Source organism: Hippocampus bargibanti, linkage group LG19, assembly GCF_051943395.1.
Source record: "Hippocampus bargibanti isolate YZ-2025 linkage group LG19, ASM5194339v1, whole genome shotgun sequence".
NCBI classification, from domain to species: domain Eukaryota; kingdom Metazoa; phylum Chordata; class Actinopteri; order Syngnathiformes; family Syngnathidae; genus Hippocampus; species Hippocampus bargibanti.
In genome coordinates, this window is record NC_142752.1 from 9603126 (window position 1) to 9625371 (window position 22246).

Below are 22246 nucleotides of genomic sequence, written 5' to 3' on the forward strand. Positions count from 1 at the left end.
AGATAGACATTTTGACAAATAATTGATGGCTGATGCGTGCGAGGAATACATTTCATGTCTTCCATAGCTGCATAGCGCTCGCAAAGAAAGAAATTATTTGTATTGGGACACTAACAGCCTCGGGGAAAGCCACAAAATCGTACAATAAAAAAGATGATATCTGAAACACAAAGCATAAACACAACCGAGTGTGATCACACTCCTGAAAAGATCATCAAGACAAAAGCGTGAATTATGAAAAATAATGAGTTGGCAAACTTGGGTTCCAAGTAGACTTTGAAAGAGTAGGTTTTTTTTCGGAGATGAAAAGACAATTAAGTGTTTTACTATCCATGAAGAACAACCAAAAAAAGAGTTCATTGTAACAATGTTAGGGATGAATTACATATCTGGGGAAAAAAACTAAAATTCGACCAACAGCGGTGGCAAGGGCAGAAGCTTGCTGCCATTGCTGCTGCTGCCGCTGCAAGGGGGATAGAAAATCAATCTAAAACAGTATCATATGCTTTGGAAAATTCTCGTAACGTGAAACGAAATAGCCGCCCATCCCATACGATTGCATATCACAAGACCGCATCTGATAAAAATCGCCTTAAAGGACAACCGACGTCTCCAGACAAGTTGTGTCCATAATTTGTAAAATGGCTTCACATGACTTCTACTGGGCATATTTTAATAAGATTCCACCGCATATGGCTATATTTTACGTTTTAAGACTCGCGCTGAACATTCAGGAAGTCTTGTTTTTGAGTTGGTGACGAGTCCGTACGTGACGTCAGAAAAGGACCGCCTCCTCACCGTAAAAAAGACGCATTGTAGCGTCTTTCCATCACGTCAATGTATTTTGCTGTACTGTTTTTTTTAAACCATGTCTTACACCCAAAAGCCGCCAGCAGAGGGAGGCAAACTCCATGGAAAGAACATGTATCAGAGCTGTGGAAACGAGCTGATTCATTCCTCTCCGGAGCTGGTCGCCATTTTGAGCCTCTTTTTTTTGAGTGGAGAGATTGTCCCCCAATGTTGCCTCAAAATGGCCCAAATAAATTCTTTAATCGATTGCAAACATGTATGCTTTGCTCATCAGGACTATTTCAATCATATTCATAACTGGATGTGTAACAAGAAAGCATATTCTCCGAATCTGAAGCCATTGTTTTGATTCACGAGCAATGCAAGACGTCTTGGCGTGACATCACGAAAGGGGGGCGGGACTTTATGAAAATGCCCAATTCGCATCTCAATTTTTTTGCAGATTTTGGACACTTTAAGTCATTTTTATTGGTGTTTTGCATTTGACTAAAAATATCATATTGCATGTTTTGAGTATTTTAGATGCTATAAAGCGTTTTTCTGGTGTCAGTTAAAAAACAAAAAAGTGACGTCGGTTGTCCTTTAAAAGGGCAAACAATAAATGCTGCACAACAAATTGAGCAACAAAAGGGAGAGAATGACAAAGCAAATGCAAAAACAATTTGAGTCAATTGTAATTCATATTGCCCGAGTGGAAATTCTGCTTTTACGCTTACCAGAAGACAAAGAGTTGCAAACCTTCGCAACCAGGAAGTTAGCCAAGAATGAAGAAAGGCATTAGTGACGAGAACACAAAATATCATGTCTAATCTCCAGGCAGGCGATCAAAATGGATTAAAGGGGATGGAAACGATGAGGCACTCGCAGAGGGGACACCTGAGGCAAGTCACTCATTCCTGAACCAGAAAATCAACTGGCGTCATCTCCTTTTCTCACTGACCAAGATTATTGAAAACATATCTGACGGTTGGCTGCAAATGAACGAGGATAAGAATAACATCGTTAGATTCGTTGACATATCATTTGGCCGGCCTGGACTGACCTTGCCCCTCTAGCATCGTATTTATTGTCTTCACGCCTCCAATGTGCCATATTTGACCATGTTTTAATCGTCTCTGCTTTTATTGTTGAACCGTTGATGTGTTACACCACGAGTGCATCGTTTTTACAGATGCTCGTTCATCAAAATGGATTATGGGGCGACACTGGGCTGAAATCGACGGGGTTTGTGGTTACAGTCGCATTACAGTCCCATTTCGGACGGATTACCATCTTGTCTTGATGATGACCTAACAGTGGCGGACCGTCAAGGCCTACAAAGTCTAAAAATATCAGAATATTGTACTGATGGGAATTATATTTTTTCCATGAATTCTTATTAAATCATTCCAATATGTCTTTCAGCTTCCTTTCATTGCTTTTCCATGTTGTGCTGCTTCCAGATGTGTGTTTTCGTATTTAAGCATTTAACCAATCACATTTCAGCCATTATTTGTTACCAGGGAAAGAAATCTACCTGGATGCATTCACAATCAGTTCTGCAGGCCCTGGAGCATAAAAACCAATGTCGACGAAACTGTTGCTATAACCAGATCAGATTTTGAGTTGGCAACCCAAGGCGTTGGAAGGCGCTGGAAACATTTTCCCAAACTATGTTTGGATAGTCACATGATTGGCTAGTCAGTAGCCAATCATAGTAGCCACTCTGTGAAAAGAGCATACTGGTTAGAGCCAGCACACTGTATCGGTAGCGAGCTGCATAAGCAAATAATTTGTGGTGTCGATTTAATAGCGGTGTCGTTAACCCACAATGGCTGAAGGAAGCGAAGACGTTAATTTGGTTACAGATTTACTGTTAAAACCATTTTCAAGATGGACTTTTCATGAAAAACTGGACATCATTAAGAAAGGTCGGTCCGTTATTTCCTGGCTAATGGTGTCCTCTAGTGGACTTGTAGTAAATCACACTACACTTTTTTCAGTCTGGATTGATTCAGACTTAGCACTACTGAAGGCCTAGAGATGAATACCACGGCCCACCACTGCCTTCTAAAGAATGACATAAACACATACGACCCAAAGGGTGAATGAAAATCCCAACACATCGGCGCGAGCGTTCATTCCTCTCCTTCCCGAAGCATTTTATTTACTCAGACAGACTCACTAACTGAATAATGAACCGTGTAATCGCGACTAGAAGACAACATGAAACAGAAATTAATCAGTAGCCTGCCACTCTTGCACAACGCTGATGTTTCAATCGGTGAGCCCGCAGTCATCGAGAAAGCACGTGACCAGTTGATTCCATCTGATAAAGCGGGACGCTGCGCAACAGAAGCGGGAAAAACGGGATCGTTCATCCAAACTGTCTCACCCAGACAAACTAATAACCTCCGCCACAAGAACCACAAATCAAGGCATAACGTAAGCCACACTTAGCAAACTAAAGTTGTGCTGGTAACTATGGCCTCATTTTCATTATCATTGCAAATTTTGTGGGACTATAAAAGGCTTCCTGATTCTAAATCTGATGACAATGTCATGCTAATGAGGTGATACCAGTGCTAATGGGGCAATCAGAGCCAGCCATTAGATAACCAGACATACAAAAGTAGTAATCAGATTAGCTTCAGGGAGTCGTCCACTGCTCCCCGAACCTTAGAGCACAGAGTCGGACAAGAGCAGAGGTTTGCTGACGAAGTTCTTCGGATGAGGAGCGAAATGTCCGGCACCTTTAAAGTACAGATGACTGCTGAAGAAACCTTTACATTGATGGACCACTCCTGTACGACTGAGAGCCATCTTGTTGCCTAAGACAAGGCTGAGTTTCGCTGGTAACGGGCTTTCTTTTGCGATATGTCCAGAAAAAATGCTTTTGAGATGTTTTTTCTGATACAGCAGAAAAACAGTTTTCATTTCCATTTAAGCAAAATGAAGCGTGTGCACTGGCGGCTACTAAAATGTGTTTACTCCGCGCTCTGTTTGGAGAAGGAAATAACAGCGCATCTTGATGGGTATGAATGATCACTGCAAATGTGACAATTATGCTGACACAGAGAAGGCAGAGAGCCAGACTACAAAGAAGCGGAGTCTTTATGTAAGCCGATGGTGAGATCCAGGACTTCCATATCACTTCTCTTGCCGTCTCAGCACACCCAACGCCCACCACTTTCGCTCAACGCGGCGTACTTGGATGGAGAGAAGAGCAGAAAAACACCCACCTTCTGCAAGGATGTACCTTGAAGTGATTAAGTGGAGAAAGGGGACAGTGCAAGAAAAGCTCGCCGGGAAAGGAAACAACGCGGCGTGCTCTACTGGAGGGTCATGTGGGAGGGGTTGAAAGAAAAACAAATCCCTATTAAGAAACCAGGTTTTGGTTGTACAAAGGGCGGGATAACAGAGGCAGTAGGAGAAGAGGCGAGGAAAAACAAAGTACAGTGATACCTCAGCTTACAAACGCTTTAGCTTACGATCTTTTCGCCTTACGAACATTACATTTGTGAGAATATAATCTTGGCATACAAATTAGTTTTCGGCAAACGAACCAAACCACACGGAGCGCCACAGTGGCTGGCGGACTAATTTCCACACCGCTTTGAGTACAGACGTGGTTTGCTATCGAGTGGAGTACTTTTGCTATAATGGGACCGAAAAAGACCCCACGACAGGCTAGTGTTCAGCCGAAGAGGACACAAAACAAAATTACGGTCGAGCAGAAGAAGGAGATCATCGAGAAAGACATACGAGGTGTGCGTTTGTGTGACTTAGCGTCCCACTACCGGTATGCTAGGACGACCATTGCTACGTGTGGCTAATGGTGTTTCTGTGTTGTCTAAGCAATGGTCTTAGGCAATAGAAGCGGTTGAAAAACTTCTGTTGATTTACATCAATGAAAATCAGCTCGCAGGGGACATTGTGAGTAAAGGTATTATCGCTGAGAAAGCACGGCAACTTCACTCGGATATCATCAAGAGGCAACCTGGAAGTTCGTCATCCATTGACAACTACCATCACAAAGGTAAATAAAATGACTTTATTATACAGTACAGTTCATTTCTTTAATTACAATACAATAGTACATTTATTACACATAAAATAATGTATATTTTGCGTAGTTTTAAGGCTTATTAAATTATGTTTTATGGGAAATTGGGAACGGATTATTCTAATTTTTAATGGTTTCTTATGGGAAATAAATGTTTGGCAGTCAAACTTTTCGCCTTACTCACACTTTCGGCGAACCAATTAAGTTCGTAAACTGAGGTATCACTGTATGTGAGATGGACACAAAGGCAACATTTCTGTGCCTGAGAAGCACGCATCGATACGCTTTCCATTCCTCGGGTTCACTGTGTTCTGGTGTCCTTGCGTTGTCTGTTCATCTTCTGCTCAGGGGAGACTCATGTGTATGGGGGGAGGTGATTCAAAGGCGGAGGGAGTGGATTGATATTCCAGTCAAGCTCCAGGTTCGTTGTCGCTAAAGGCTTCCGAAGCTTATTGTGAATGGCCGCCCTGCACGTCGAGTCTACCCTTGTCAGTTCCATCAAAAGACCTCGTCACACACACCAGGGTTACTCGAGCGCAGGCTTGTATTGGAAATTGCTTTTTTGGGGGGGGGGAGTGGGTAGCCATTTGATCAAATTAAGTTCTTAAAAATAAAAAAATAAAAAAATTGTTACGGCACATAAAGTCTTGCAGTGCAATTTCCCGAGCAGGAAAGCCTGATGCACACAATGGGAATAATAAACCGATAATGGAAATTTGGATGAGTATAATGACACTGCTGATGAGACGGGGAGTATTCACCTTTTCTCCCAGGTGAATGCAAAAAAATGTTATATTCAAGCTTAATTTGCTGCCTTCTGTATGGGAGTGGGGACTTTCGGAGAAGAGGAGTGGTTTTTCGAGGACAGCGAGGTCTCGCCACAGGTTTTGCTTTTTTTTTCATCCGCGGGCGTTAAAGACTTGACAGAAGAAGTGTGAGGTCAGTGAGCCACAAAGATGCTGCAGACAGATCAGACTCGGATAACAAGACATGCCAGAGATGGCTAAAAATCGATATATTGCACAATATTTCACCCATGGGCTGCCACTAAAAGGGCTCAACACCAAAAATGTGTTTTTTTCTCTATTTGTCAACAGAGTCTCCTTATTACATGGTCATGAAGAGTACTCTTTGAAAATAAAAGCCCATAATGGCCCTTGAATTAGCTGACTTGCAACAGATGGGATGCGAGTGATGCTGCTAGCACAGCGAGACAATAAACTTGGGCCGATCCGAATCCCTGGCAAGGCCGTAGTTCAGGAAGCAAGTACAAACAGACCAGATGGCCAGTGAGTATAGGACACATTTCACGGCAACAAACAACAGAGACGGTAAGACTATCGAGCTTTTTACAAACTCTTGGGGAGGGGAAATTAAATCAATAATTCTCTTTTTTGCATCGCACGGCATCCAACGTATTTTCTGGTGTATAAGGCGAACCGGAGTATAAGGCGCACGCTCAATGAATGGTGTATTTTCAAACTGTATCCATATACAGGGTGCATGGACTATAAGGTGCACCTTCAATGAATGACTAAGGTTGAGTTTTTAAAAAATACGGTACATCACATTATAAGGCGCTACAGTGGAGGTTGTTACGCACGACTTCTTCTATAGAGGAGGGGGAAAGCCTGAAAAAGTGATGGGGATATTTTACAACCGACCCAAAAGAAAACAAATTGGACTTTGGCAACAGAAAATTAATGTCAACTGTCATAGTGGCACTTTTCTTTCATGATAAAAGTAAACCAAAGGATGGTAGAAAAACATCCCCAAAAAGAATAATAGCGCAACCTGGTCCTTTCACAGTCGGGATGTTTTCACATTTCTCCAGTGGCTACCTTTTCTTTCCTCCGCCAATTTCATTCAAGTCCCAAAAATATGTTGTGGCTATGCAAATGTGCAAATGGCATGCAAGAAACAACTGGGTGAGTGGAAGAAGTAAAAATAATTAAGCGGGAGTCATTTGCGAGGGGAAATGGGGACTTTAATGTCCAAGTGTCAGCCTTGAAAGACATCAACCTAGAGTCAGACAAAGGCGAGCACACAACTTCAGCCTATGACTGAATTTCCTCTCCTCAACAGGAATCTACGGTCAACATATCATAAAGTGGAGGATTGTGCTCCTATGAATGAAAGCCAGACATCAGTTGGCCTACATTAACATCCAATACAACAGAGATATGGCTGTACGGGCACCAGATGGTCACCGACCAACACAAAAGAACCGATGCAGTGACTTCAATATTTGGGTCGTCAAAGAAGGGATATGATCCATCATATTCCAATGTCAAAGTCAAAGTCAAAGTCATCTTTATTGTCAAATATGCGAATATGCATGACATACAGCACAGATGAAATTACTGTCCTACAGTGATACCTCAGTTTAGGAACTTAATTAGTTGTCAGAAAGTGTGTGTAAGGCGAAAAGTGTGTCTTCCAAACATTAATTTCCCATAGTAAACCATTAAAAATGAGAATAATCAATTTCCAGGTCCCCATAAAATATAATTTTCTACTAAATAACCTTTAAAACTACACAAAATATACTTAATTTCATGTAGAATAAATGTGCTATTGTATTGTAATTAAAGAAATAAACTGTACTGCATAATAAAGTATTTTTATTGACCTTTGTGATGGTCGTTGATGTAGTTGCCTCTTGATGATAACCGAGTGAAGTTACCGCGCTTTCTCGGGGATCATAGCCTCACACAATGTCCCCTGCTAGCTTCTTTTTGTTAATCCAAATCAACAGATTTTTTTCAACCTCTTGTATTGCCTGAGACTGTTGCTTAGACAACACAGAAACACCCTTTGCCACACATAGAAATGGTCAACTTAGCATATTGGTACTGGGATGCTAAGTCACACAAATGCACATGTTGTACGTGTTTTTCGATGATCTCCTTCTTCTGCTCGATCATAATTTTCTTTTGTGTCCTCTTCGGCTTAACACTAGCCTGTGGTGGGGGCTTTTTTGGTCCTAAAAAAGCCAAAGAATCCACTCGATAACAAACCACGTCTGCCACGTATGCACTCAGAGAAAGTGTGTGTGTGGAAAAGTAGTCTGGCAGCCACGGTGGCGCTGTTCGGCTATGTGATCTGGTGTTCTTCCGCCGAAAACTAGTCCGCCAGCCATTATGGCGCTCCGTGTGTTTCCCGAAAACTACTTCGTATACTTCGTATGCCAAGATTATCTTCTCGCGAATTTAATGTTCGTAAGCCGAAAAGTTTGTTAGCTAAAGCGTTCGTAAGCCGAGGTATCACTAAACTCCGTAGGTACAAGTTTATATTGACAAGTGTTGGCAGAGCAAGAGCCGCTTGTAAAATGCCATCCCATCCACAAACCCCCTGATCATTAGCGGAAGTAAGAGCAAGGCCAAGGTTTCCAATTGATCTGCTCTGGAGCAAAACATCAAATAAATTGTGTGCTGACCTCCCCAAGACCCGAAGTTATGGCACAAGTAAATCTTTGAAGATGTCTGAATCGCGTTTTACAGGATAAAAGCATGTACTCTGACTTTTTCCCCAAAGGCACAGCCCGACTGGGACCGAGATGGTGAAGATGAGTTATTTGACAAAATTAATGAATGTGATAAAATAAAGCCAGAAAGAGTACTTTTGGCTTTCAGACGACTGCCTGCTGGCTTTTCTGCCTCTATGTGTTCACACTGCTCAAATTTCTTGCTCACACTTACTGTTCCCTTTGGAAATGAGAATTTAAAAATTCCGCCAATATCATCACGAGTGCCACTCCATTCGGTGCATTCATCATAAACTAATAAAAGAGCCTTTCGATTAAACTTTTAACGGGACTACTTTTTTTTTTAACCCAAGGCTGAAACGCAATGATAGGGCTTTATGTTTATCTTTGTTGACATCATAATTAGGTGGTACACAAAACTGATGATGATAAAGGCATAAATCAGGCTCAACAGCACTACAAACTACAGCGAGAGGCTAGCGGAAGATTTTTTGTTTGACCACACGGGCTCAAATAAATTTTCCCAGTTGAAATGAAAGCAAATCTCAAGGCCCATCTTGTAATGAACTCATTCGCTGCCATTCCCAAATTTATTTGGAAATTGAAAAATGTAAGTGCCATTCCAGAATGTATTTGGGGTTTTTGTTTTTCTTCCGGGGGAGGGGGGGCACCGATAAAGCGTTGGTCAGACCTCAGGTAATGTTTTTCCCTTCCACGAGGGGGCAGCATTTGCCTTTTGTCCATGTTAGCGCTTTGTTCCAGCTCCAACTGTTGTTAAAGCGCTATATAAATCAATATGTATGTATTGTATTCCAAAAACTGTATGGATAATGGATGGATGGATGGATTGTATTTTTGATGGCTTCCCCCATTTACAGCTCAGATAACTCCAGACCCATATAACTTGGGAATTAACTCTTTTTTTCTGATGAAAGAATAGAGCATAAGGTTTCTAATGCTGCATCGAATGTTGATGTAGTCTTAAAACTCAATATTCTGTGGGTCCTGCAATTTGAGTGAAAATGACAAAAAACCTGGTAGTGGAAGTGGACATATGGTTGCACATCGTCTGGCAGTGAATGAGTTAAAAAGGAAAAAACAAAAATTGCATCCCTGAAATCGCACAAAAGAACGTTGCGCGTGGAGGACCCGCTGTTTTGATCACAAAACGCATACGTTGGATCACTATACTTGGACAAGCCAAACTTAGACTAAAATATGAACATGATTTTAACTTTTGGAATGAAATCGTATTCTCTGTTATAACACGAAAACAACACGCTCATACCCAAGGGCAAAACAAACACTTCTCTTCGGCCTTGTCCTTGGATGCTAATCGTTGCACCATCACCTGCAGCTTTCTCACAACTAAATAAAAGGAAAAGTGCCTCAGGTGCACAAAGTGGTGAGGCTCATGTTTTATGAAAACTATCGAACGAGAAACACTACTTTGTTTACAGTGCAAGGTTTTCGCTTCGTTATCTCTCAAGAACTGAGATCCATCTTTGAATTTCAACATGACTTTTCACATTTTGCAAAACGCTTATTATATTTTGCGTATAGCGAGCATCAAAATCAGATTGGTTGTAACTCATGGGGAAAAAAGTGTGAATTATTTACCTTGCGTGATGCCTGGATATCAAAAAACGGCTTATTTCGGACACTGAAGGGCTCCTTGGTTTTGTCAATCTGTCCGGTCTTCATTTTTTCCATTCGTGGAGAAATGATCTCTTTTTCGATGCATAACAATCGGATATTGAAATCACACTGGCCCACGGGTTGTCCCTGTAACACACATAAGATTAATTAAATTTAAGATGAAAATAAATGTGGGGAAGTAAAGGCACATAAGACAGCAGGGTCACATCAAATTAAGAATGGGAACATCTTGACAAAGTATTGGCGAGAGCCAACCAGGAAAAAATAATAAGCTATCAAATCATGGGCGGTGAAATTCCTTCAAGGGTTAACTTGAAAAAAAAATACAATCTATTCAACGGAATTGAAAAAGGAAAGTTTGCTTGGTTACTGTGACAACACGTTCCTTTGCAGTAAATGGTTACACATGGCGAGACGTGCCCAGCCCTGGAGATCTGAGCCATTCCCGCCTTTTTAAATGCGCCACACCGGTTTTCTGTTTGAGGAGCAAATTTGAGAATGAAAGACTATTTGAAAACCAAATGACACATTTTGAGGAGCAGGTTTTTGCAGGTCGATCCCAGAGACCTGAGTAAATGGCAACCTTATCTCATTCACTGCCAGACATGCAAAAATGTGTCCACTCCCGTGCCATGGTTTTTGTCATTGTCATTCGAATTCCAGGACCCACTAAATCTTGAGTTTCAGGACTACAAAAATATTCAATTCAGCGTAAGAAACGTTCAACTTTTTTCATTCATAAGAAAAAAAAGAGTTAATTCCTAAATTATATGGGTCTGGAGTTATATGAGCTTGAAATGAAGGTGGCTGTCCAAAATACAATGCAATCATCTAGAACTGCTTCATGTCACAAAGAGGGTACAGCGAGTGCTGAAGAATGAATGACTCTGTGTTCTCATATTATTTGTTATTTAGTTTATTTTGTTCTTTATGTAGACATTAGTAAGAAATATAGTGCTAAGTCTATTCTCTTTGTCTTTTCTGTAATACCGTACAATAGCTATCCGGCTGGAAGGCTAGCTATCTAGCTGGCTAGCTATTAGCTATCTATTGGATTTCTATCTATTTGTATTACTATTCTATTTGAGTTAATTCCGGGTTGAGGGAATGCTGGCGCGTGTGGCTGCCACTGCTCACCCACAGAAAACCATCCTGTGACTGTAAAGTGACCTGAGAGTTTTGAAAGGCGCTTGTAAATGAAATGTTTTATTATTATTATTATTATTATTATTATTATTGTCATTATCACTATTATTATTATTATTATTAACACATTGGTTTATATAGGGCGGCTGTCCAAAATACAATGTGATACATACATATTGGTTTGTATAGCGCTTTAACAACAGCTGACACTGGAACAAAGCGCTAACATGGAAAAAAGGGAAATGCTCCCCCTTGTGGAAAAGAAAAAAACATTGCCAGTGGCCATGGCCAGTGCTTTATCTGCACCCAAACAAGAAAAGAGACAAACAAGAAAAAAACAAAACCCAAATACGTCATATTTTCAATTCTGGAATAAATTCACGAATAGCAGTGAATGAGTTAAATAAGTCACCTGTCGTAGCAACAGGAAAACATAACATTCCATCTTTTATTTCTGCAAGTCAATATGCTTCACTCAACGATTCCTGACCATTGTAATTCCATCTAAATATGCTCCTGTCCAACTGCTCTAAATAATTTAGTAATGTTCCAACATGCAGCTGCCAATCTAGCGACAGCCATAAAACACAACATCGCATCTATTCTTCATGCAGAATTCAAATTGAACTGTTTCCACATCTGGCTCAACACTTCCTGAAAAGGTCCTGGTGTCATCATGTCTACTCAAATCGTGAAATTTCAAGCATTTCTCTACATTCACATTGCACTGTTGCTGTTTTTTGTCCTTAACACCGCATCATATAATTCCCATCTTGGATATCACCAGATAAACTTGAATCAAGGTGTCCAGTTTTACTTATTCGTAAGAATAAGAACATGGAAAAAGCTCATTCGAAATAAAGCAACACTCGAGCATGAGGACAAAGCAAGCAGCACAGACGTGTTCTTGGTTGGTTGTCACAGACGTGTTCTTGGTTGGTTGTATTAGTATTCTGCTCGGTACAGGCTGGAAAGGTCAGTACTCAAGAGCTTTTGAGGTAATCATTGGAGAGGGGAGGAAGACAGAGATGTGTGTTGAGTGTGCAAAAGGTGGGTGGGCCAATCTTCTTTTTCCAAATTAGAAGTAACACTGTCATTTGATGAGCTGTCTGGTAAGCTACTTCCAGGTTGAATAAAGGCTATAATATTTATTAATGAAAAAAAACGGTTTAATATAACGACTCAAGGTAAGGTGCGACTGAAAATCAACCCATTTTAACAGTGAAAGTCTTCCTGAAATAGAGATTGGAATGGATTAACCTTTATTAGTCTCGCAGTGGAGAAATTTACATTTCTCAGCAGCAAAGTGATGAAAGTAAGATAAAAGGAAAGGAAGATGTAGAAAAACAAAATACAAAGCTGCTGTAAAGGCAGCCACTCTCGTGTCACCATCTTCGAGTCACAACAACATAAATAATGAGAGACAACACAAAAAAACAGTCATTCACTCTTAAGCACTTTTCTGCATCCTTTTTGTTGTATGAAGCAGTTCAAGATGAAAGAGGAGAGGATCAGAGAGTCCTTTTCACCAGTGGATCAGGGACGTCATGGTAGAATGTGCATGTCTACTACAGACTAAATTTTGAAAGCAACCACAAAGCTGTAGCATCCATTGATGAAAAGAGATTGTCTCACATCACTTGCACCACGTAAATCCGCTTCAATTCCAAGCCGCGACAGTTCCATATACGCATCGGCGCTCTATGCCTGGATACAGACGTGTGTGCGTTTTCGGACGATGAACATAAAAACGGCAAATCATCGACAGAGGAAAAGCCAGTATCGTGTCCCACACGTTCCGCACCATCTGTCAGCAAGTGTCAGAGGGACAGTGCAAGATGTAAGTGTGGATGATACAAGGCATGCGCTATCCACGCATGAGAAACACCAAAGCGCTGCAGACTGTTCTTTCAAACCCTCCAGGGGATTAAAGATCACTATGAGTAATTATGAAAAAGGAACATATCCCGAAAGCCAGTGAATGAAGTTTTTTTTTCTTTTTTTATAATTTAAAAATGTCCCACAAACAATATGCAATGCCCGTCCGTTCCAGTCGGCCAGTAGCTACTGCAGCACACAGGAAGACAATCATCAAGTGGAGAAAATATGGCACAGGAGTGACATGACCAATAATTGGACACTCTTCTTCATTTGATGAAAAGATGTTGCCAAGAGGGTGAGAGCAACACTGAAGAAGCTGTGGGAATCTCTGCCAATTAGCTGTTGTGAACACATGGGACAACAATCGCCTGCACGTGCCTGGGCAAGGAGGAGGCCAGACCGATGTCTTGTCTTTCACTTATTCTCTGCCATTTCCGAATTTATTTGGGAATTGAAAAGCATGACGTAGAGTGCCGGGTTTTGTTCTTGCAGGGGGTGCGAATCAAGCTCCGGTTAGACCTCTGGCAATGTTTTTCCCTCCCACAAGGGGGCAATATTTGCCTTTTGTACAGCCGCCCTCACTTCCATTGCAGATTGAACTCTAAAATCGGCATAAACTCTTTTTTTCTGGTGAAAAAAGAGAGTCTAAGGTTTCTTACGCGGCATTGAATATTTATATACCGGTGTATAAGGTGCACCCCAATGAATGGTGTTTTTTTTTCCAAAAATGTTCCATATATAAGACGCATTGGAGTATAAGGCACACCATATTATAATGTGCTACAATAGAGGCTGCAACATACTACTTCTTCTATAGGGCAGGGGGAACTGGAGTCGGTGGCTGCTGACAGTACTTGCGAGAGCTGTTGCTACTCTATATTACTTCACATACAAGGCGCACCTGTGTATAAGGCATCGTTTGAAGAAAATCAAGGCTTTTTAGTGCACCTTATACACCAGAAAATACAGTAGTCCTAAAACTCAATATTCTGTGGGTCCTCCAATTTGAATGATAATGAAAAAAAACTCAGCACTGCAGTGGACACATCGTCTGGCAGTGTATGAGGTAAAAAAATAAAATAAAACAATTTTTCCAATCGAATGTGGGTGTTATGGGTCGCTGAACATAACGACAAAAATCTTACAGGACAGCATTGGAACAACACCAGCGGCAGCGTTCATACATATCAGCGTGTTACGTAACTTCCATTATGGTGACAGTCAGAGTCGGCCGACATCAAGCCATCAAGAATCTCTATATATAACTCGCATTAAATGTTAAACACCACAGAGTGCTGCAAGGAGCACAAGCCTTTTTTCAAAGACCGGCTGCCGCAACAAGTAGGAACCTTGAAAATACGAATAATTCCGACAGTGGAAAACAGTTTAAAGTTCTTTGGAGTGATGAAATATGAGCTCAAATGAGTCAAGAGAGTCACGTCGTTGAATCGCTGAGAAGCTGTGCAAAAATCAAACAGTAACACAGAGCAAAGATATTTATTGTGCAGGCATTTCAAAGTCAATTTTCTTGAACCCGTCGATATTCCACAAGAACCGAAGTTGTCTTTGTTATTACGGGTAACTCTCACTGGCAAAGCAGAAATTAAACTTGGGCTTTTCCTTGTGGTATTGAACACGGTACAAGTGCCTGAGCGGAGATTTTGAAGACATGTTGCATACAGCGTCGTATTACAGACAACGTATGATTAATATTGGATTTGGAACTGACATCCGCTCTAAGGAGTTTCTGAACAAAAATATACAAAGCGAAGATGAAGACGATGGCTCAATGTGATTTTGGATTACTTTCATTCTAGGAAAATCCACATTGAAAACAAGCGCTGTTTTAATTTTGCGGACTCCGCTTTATCGTACTTTCCGGTGTATAAGGCACACCAAAAAAACCTTTATTTTCTCGAAAAGATGACCCTGCGCCTTATATGCCGGTGCGCCTTCTATGTAAAGTAATATTAAGCCACAACCGGTCTCGCGACTACTCTATTTCTACCTGTAGAAGTCATGCGTAACGCCATCCTCTACTGTAGCACCTTATAATGTGGTGTGCCTTATATTTGGAAAACTGTTATACATTTATATATTATATTTGGAAAACTTTCATTCATTGAATGTGCACCTTATAGTCTGGTGCACCTTATAGATGGAAAACGTTTGAAAATACACCCTTCATTGGGGGTGCGCCTTCTACTCCGGTGCGCCTTATACTCCGGTGCACCTTATACACCGGAAAATACGGTATATGAAAACAGGTGAAATCAGCCTGACTATATGCCGGTGAATGAAAACCGCATTCACCACTGAGAGAAGTAACCTCACGGGTGAAGTATATCCATAATTCTAGCAAGATGGAACATTCATTGCTCTTGAAATTTAAGAGGAACTCAAAACGATCCGACAGCACCATAAGGGCACGCACTCTACATTATTTTATAATCCAAAGATTCCCAAGGCTCCGTGAGACTTGATGTTGCAAACAACCCGAGTCTTGTATTCAGCCACGAACCTAGCAGGTGGTCTCATGTTCCTTCTGCTTCACCGAAGACAAGGCCTCGGCGCCAAGGGACAATCCGCCTCAGATAATGAAGAAGGCTAATAATGGCCAACGCGGATCAATATAACGGCGCTGTCGAGGCAGCTCGGTATAATCATGCGGCGCTACTAACCACCGTCCAACATCTTACAAAAGACATTCCCGTCAGAGAAGTGTCTTCATTCAGCCATTTGTGAGCTGATCGATGGACCGATGCGGGGTGGCAAACGGAAATAACAACCAAAGCTGTACCTTCTCCACTTTCTCTTTCCTTCAGGTAATTGTAAATGTTTATATGCAGAAAGGAGCAGTGGCTTGGTTAAGGTTGATCATTGTAAGATCGTTTGTGTCCGTGCTTGGCTAACTGGATGTTCGTAGAATACAGATCAGGCTGCTAAATGACATCATTTACAATCCTGGAGGTGCATTCACACCCCTGTAATGTCCCCAGTCAGTTCCGTTCAGGAGGGAAGAACGAAAGTCAAATACTGTAAGAGCGATGGATGATGCATCGATGGAAGGTTTCCATTAACTCATTCACTGCCATTGCCGAATTTATTCTGGAGTTTAAAAGTATGATAAAGCGCTGGTCAGACCTCTGGCAATGTTTTTCCCTTCCACGAGGGGGCAGCAATTCCTTTTTGTCCATATTAGCACTTTTTTCCAGCTTCCACTGTTGTTACAGCGCTATATAAATCAATGTGTATGTATTGTATTGTATTCCAAAAACTGTACGGATAATGGATGGATGGATGGACTGTATTTTGTACAGCCACCCCCATTTCAAGCTCAGATAACTCCAGATTCATTTAATTTAGGAATGAACTTTTTTCTAATGAAAGAAGAAAATCTAAGGTTTCTAATGTTGAATTGAATGTTTAGGTAGTACTAAAACTCAATATCTATGGGTCCTGCAATTTGAGTGAAAATGACAAAAACCCCGGCACTGGAGTGGATACATTTTTACATATCATCTGGCGGTGAATGAGGGCGGCCCGGTAGTCGAGTGGTTAGCACACCGGCTTCACAGTGCAGAGGTTGCCGGTTCGCGTCCCGGTCCGGCCTCCCTGTGTGGAGTTTGCATGTTCTCCCCGGACCCGCGTGGGTTTTCTCCAGGTCCTCCGGTTTCCTCCCACACTCCAAAAAACATGCATGGCAGGCAGATTGACCACTCCAAATTGTCCCTAGGTGTGAGTGTGACAGTGACTGTTGTATGTCTTTGTGTGCCCTGCGATTGGCTGGCAACCAATTCAGGGTCCCCCCCGCCTCGTGCCCGAAGACAGCTGAGATAGGCTCCAGCAACCCCCGCGACCCTAATGAGGAATAAGCGGTACGGAAAAAGAGATGAGAATGAGAATGGCGGTGAATGGGTTAAGATTTGGCTGTGGCTCGGCACAAACAATAAACTCAAGTGTATAAAGTCGTCAAGTCGTCAGAAGCCTCAAATTAAAGCCTAAAAGAATGAAAATGGTTGACAGAGGGTCAAGTACGGGATATGACAGAGTGTGGAGTTGAGACCCAGCAGGCAAACTGCGGACTGCGTCAAATAATGCAGAGCTTATTCAAATGAACAGCTCTGCCCCGAGCCGCTAAGAACTCAAACCGATTGCTTCATTTTCTGTGTTACCAGCATAAACCATTCCTGTCAATGCGTTTTCAAGCTAAGAAATGTATTAGGCCTTTGAAAATGACAAGCTATTATTTTCCTGAACTGCAATTCCATCTGTTAAAGTAGACCGTTGTTCGGGTAGTTAAATCAAGAAACCTAACGTAAGATAGAAAAGATGACAATTCAGCACTCACGTTGAACTTGATGATATCATATATCAGGTAGCGGGGGACGGGCTGACCATTCACCTTGTCAATGATCATCTCCTGCAAAAGACAAAAGAGTCCGGTGATAAATAAATAAGTTCATTCCTGAAAACATTTTCAAACAATTGAAAGAACAGTGAGTAGGGTCCCTCTAGCGCACAGGTGTCAAAGTCAAGGCCCGCGGGCCAAATCCGGCCCGCCACATCATTTTTTTCGGCCCGCGAAAGCAAATCAAACTTGTTAAATTCCATGATGATTGCTAAAATCTGAGCCAAAATTTCATATTTTTGTATGTCAACCACAATAAAAGTCATTATTCTTGACTTCAGATTTGAAAACGAGTTATTCATTAATTTGCTGTGTGCTCTATATTTAAACATTCTAATGGGTTCCCCAAATTCATAACGGCCCTCGAGAGGAAACCATAACTACAATGTGGCCCGCGGCAAAAAATGACTTTGACACCCCTGCTCTAGCGGATGTATGTAATAATAATAATAATAATACATTTCATTTATAAGCGCCTTTCAAAACTCTCTAGGTCACTTTACAGTCACAGGATGTTTTTCTGTGGGTGAGCAGCGGCAGCCACACGCGCCAGCGTTTACTCAACCCGGAATAACTCAAATAGATAGAAAGCTAGCTATCTAGCTAATACATAGCTACTAGATAGCTAGCCAGATAACTATCCAGATAGCCAGCCAGCTAATAAATAGCTAGCCAGATAGCTAATAGATAGCAAACAGATAGCAAATAGAAAACTATCTATTTGGCTAATACATAGCTAATAGATAGCTAGCCAGATAGCCAGCTAGCTAATAGATAGCCAGATAGCTAATAGATAGATAGCTAGCATATGAGCAAAATTGATTGAACAACGGCTAAGTATTCAGACATGCTCACAGTACTAAGCAGGTTACGTCACGAGGAACTGGCCGTGTCTGCCTGGGCAAGGAAGGGTGAAAAAACATCCATGAGGTAGAAATAGGACAAAGTATCAATTATTCAAGACTCCCAAGATGAGTCAGATGATGCGGCGATGGACGACACTGAGCAGACAGACCGCCGGTGTGTTCAAAACTCAAAAACGACCAAGGATGGACTTGCAGGAATTGATGGACGCATCTTGTACCGTGCTCATAAAATATTCATGCTGCTAACTTTATTTCAGAAAACTTCGACTTCAATGAAAAACTGTAGCAGGTAGAGAAATGTCAGCTTGCCACGGCTGACAAAAAACTTGGCCTCACATGAATAATTTCACAGCAAATATTGAGGATGAATGTGTTTGTTTGGGGGTTTAAATCAGACAATATATTTCGGTGTGAGGGAAAAAAAGACAAGATATGTCCCGCAGCGGTCTGGGTAAAGGACAAATAAAGTCGTTTGAAAATATATTCCTTCAACCCTTTCTTAGAGGGAAGTACACCACACGAGGTGCAGTAGATAAAACTGCAATTAAATTCTCTCAGTATAAATGTCATTTTTTTCACACTACTGGTACTTTTGAGTATAAACCGAATTGCACAGATTCACACAGAGTAAATTGTCGGTGGCCTTTTGTCGAGATGCATTCAAGCAAATGATCATCTCATCAGTTCCAAGTTATTTCGGTGATGAGTACGTTTTTGTTTTTATTCCGGAGGGGGTGCCAACATTTTTTTTTCCACGTGTAGATGTCTGCTTCTTCAGACGTGATTTGAAATGCAATGACTGATTCACAGCATCTAACCTTCCTGGGATTATCCGTCTCAACCGGCAGCTAGTTGGCAAGCGCAGAAACCAATGAATGGCACCTGTGCTTTGTGATGTAATTTGGCGCAATTTCACAAGGGTGCCATCACGAAGGACCCGGGACGGCAGACGCGGGTGAACACGCAAGTGTGACCAACGCAACCAGTCATTATGTTGCCATCCAGCTTTGAAATCGGAGTAAAGGAGGTAAAAGCTGCAAGAACTGAGAAAAAAACATGACAAGACCAACGCCTATGGCCGAAAGATGAGACCAATCAGAGAGCATAGAAGGACTTCAACATGGCTTCCTATAAATAGAAAAACACATCTTCACTCCGGGACCAAAGCGCCAGAAGTATAAACAAAGCCAAATACACAAGGGCAAAACAAGTTCTGGAAGTAATCTCAACACACTCACACAAGCACACCTGGGCTCAAGGGACGTAATAGACATACGGACATTTGAAGAGGAAAAACGGAGCACGGTCGTCAGACAAAAGACTATTTAAATTACAGGTATCAAAGTCAAGGCCCGGGGGCCAAATCTGGCCCACCACATCATATTATTCGGTCCGAAGAAGCAAATCAAACATATCATGCCATGATGCTTGCTAAAGTCCGAACCAACCGTTTGAGGAGGCCGCAATGAGAAGAAAGGAGCGACAGCGCAGAGCGTCGATGCGTATGTGGAACTGTCGTCGCTTGGAATTGAAGCGGATTTACGTGGGACAGAAGATGTGAGACAATCTCTTTCACCAATGGATGCTACAACTTCATATTTGCTTTAACACTTGCACATTCCACCATGATGTCTCCGATCCAGTAGTGAAAAGGACACTTTGATCCTCTCCTCTTTCATTTAGAATTGCTTTATACAACAAAGAGGGTGCAGGAAGCGTTTAAGATTGAATGACTGTGTCGTTGTGTTGTCATATTACAGTTTTTTTTTTCTTTTGACTTCAAGATGGGGCCGCGAGAGTGGCTGCCTTTACACCAGCTCCTGTAATTGTTTTTTTACTTCTTTCTTTCCTTTCCGTCCATAACTTTGCTGCTGTGAAATGTACATTTCTTCACTGCGAGACTAAGAAAGGCTAATCCCATCCAAAACTTCAAATTGTCCCATATAAAACACAATAACACTCTTTCTTGACTTCAGATTTAAAAAAACTAGGTTATTCATTAATTTGTTGTGCGTTCTGTATATAATATGTGGAGGAGAATAAATATTCAAATGGTCTCCCGAAATTCATAACGGCGCTTGAGAGGAAAGCATAACGACAACTTGGCCCGTGGCAAAAAAAATAGTTTGACACCCCTGCTTTATATGTGATCCATAAACAAAGATAAAATTCCAAATGTTAATAATAATAAGAATAATCATACATTACATTTTAAGCGCCTTTCAAAGCTCTCAAGGACACTTTACAGTCACAGACAAGCATAGGTCCTATAATAAAATAAAATACAATCACAAATAGAATGCAATAAATAAAATACAATTATAAATAGAAACAAGAGAGAGAGCTACACAGAAAATGCAATTTCAAATAGGTGGGTTTTGAGATGGGTTGGGTAATATTTCCAGCTACGATCACCGTGATAACCGTATTTAGCGCTGCAGTGATATTTTTGCACCTGAGAACTAGGCTAAGTGTACCTGTCTGTGTTTGTGTGTGTGGTTTTTTTTGTGTGCGTGCGTCAGGCTTTTTAATAAGACTGAGAATGCAGGAAAATGGTCAGCGTCAAATCTTAAAGGTCATCGCCGTCATCACAATGGCGGCAACCTGACCTTCATTTTGTGTGCTGCTATCCCAAATTTCCGATTTACAAAAAGTGAAGGCTGATTTTTGGTTTGTGGAAAAAAAGCTTTTAGTACTATATAGTTACTAGATAGTACTAAAAGCTTAAAACATAAAATTCACTTCCTCACTTCAGCAGTTCCTTTGTACCTAGGCTTGAGCGCAAAAACTATGAATAAGATCAATAGAAATTGAAAAAATGGTTAATATGTAAATCTGCAAAAAATGCAGTGCATCGCAGCAAAAATAATATACATCAGTGTGTTTTTGATTGAGGCTGGCTTTTTTTATTTTCTAAAAAAAATAGAAATTCAATATATAGTCTTCATAGCTTTAGTAGACGAACTGCATCTGTGAAAAGCAAACTGTTTGCACTGATGAAATTGAAGCAAACGGGAGAGTTCCAAAAGAGGCACAAGTTGTGTCAATAATTTGGTAGTAGTCGGGAGCTTGCGGCGTCAGACAATGAGCTAAAAACAGTCCGCTCATAAGGACATCATGTTTTCAAGTCTGTTTCGCTGCAACCAAACCAGGAACAGCGTGACTGTTTTCTTTTTTTTTTCATTTCAGCATTTGAAATGAAGACAGCAGCAGCAAATGTTGCTCTGTACGTGACTTGGAAGAACATAGAAGAGGGGGGTTGACTCTTGCCAAGAAACCGACAGCATGAGAGGAATCATTTTTACATGTTTTTTTTTCCTCAACCAAAAAGAACTCAATCTTCGAGTTAATCGTGTTGAACATTCACCATAGACACGATGCACATTTGGATGTTTCAAAAGCAGCCGTTGATTGACATGAGGTTGAGTGATAGAGCCGAAAAAGGCTCCATCATCAACAACACCTTGTTGAATCAACTATTTCCATCTGCGCAGCACAATTAGCAATCATTAAAAATTTAAACTTGATGACTCAATTTGTAAAGCTCATGCCCACCGGTTATTAACTCATTCACTGCAAGATCTCATTGGCAAGTTTTCTTTACAAGTAATTGACCAGAAATTAACTCATTCACTGCCAGACAATGTGTAAAAATGTGTCCACTCCAGTGCCAGGGTTTTGTCATTGTCACTCTAATTCCACGACACATAGAATATTGAGTTTTAGGACTACATAAACATTCAATGTAGCCTAAGAAACCTTAGACTCTCTTCTTTCATCGGAATAAAATAGTTAATTCCTAAATTATATGGGTCTCGAGTTATATGAGTTTGAAATTAGGGTGGCTGTCTAAAATACAATGCAATACATACATATTGGTTTATACAGATGCTCCCCAACTTACGAACAAGACACGTTCCAAACGGTCATTCGTACGGTGA

General features: G+C 41.1%; 1 protein-coding gene across 1 annotated transcript in view; it reads right to left on the minus strand.

Annotated features, from left to right (window-relative positions):
* Nucleotides 1-22246, minus strand: part of rngtt (RNA guanylyltransferase and 5'-phosphatase) — a 63402-nt gene that overhangs the window by 22834 nt on the left and 18322 nt on the right. The window contains exons 10-11 of the mRNA XM_089022108.1: nucleotides 17380-17451; nucleotides 9963-10127 (exon numbers count right to left, since the gene is read on the minus strand). Coding sequence (XP_088878234.1) covers nucleotides 9963-10127; nucleotides 17380-17451 — 237 coding nt within the window. The remainder of the gene's footprint in view (nucleotides 1-9962; nucleotides 10128-17379; nucleotides 17452-22246) is intronic.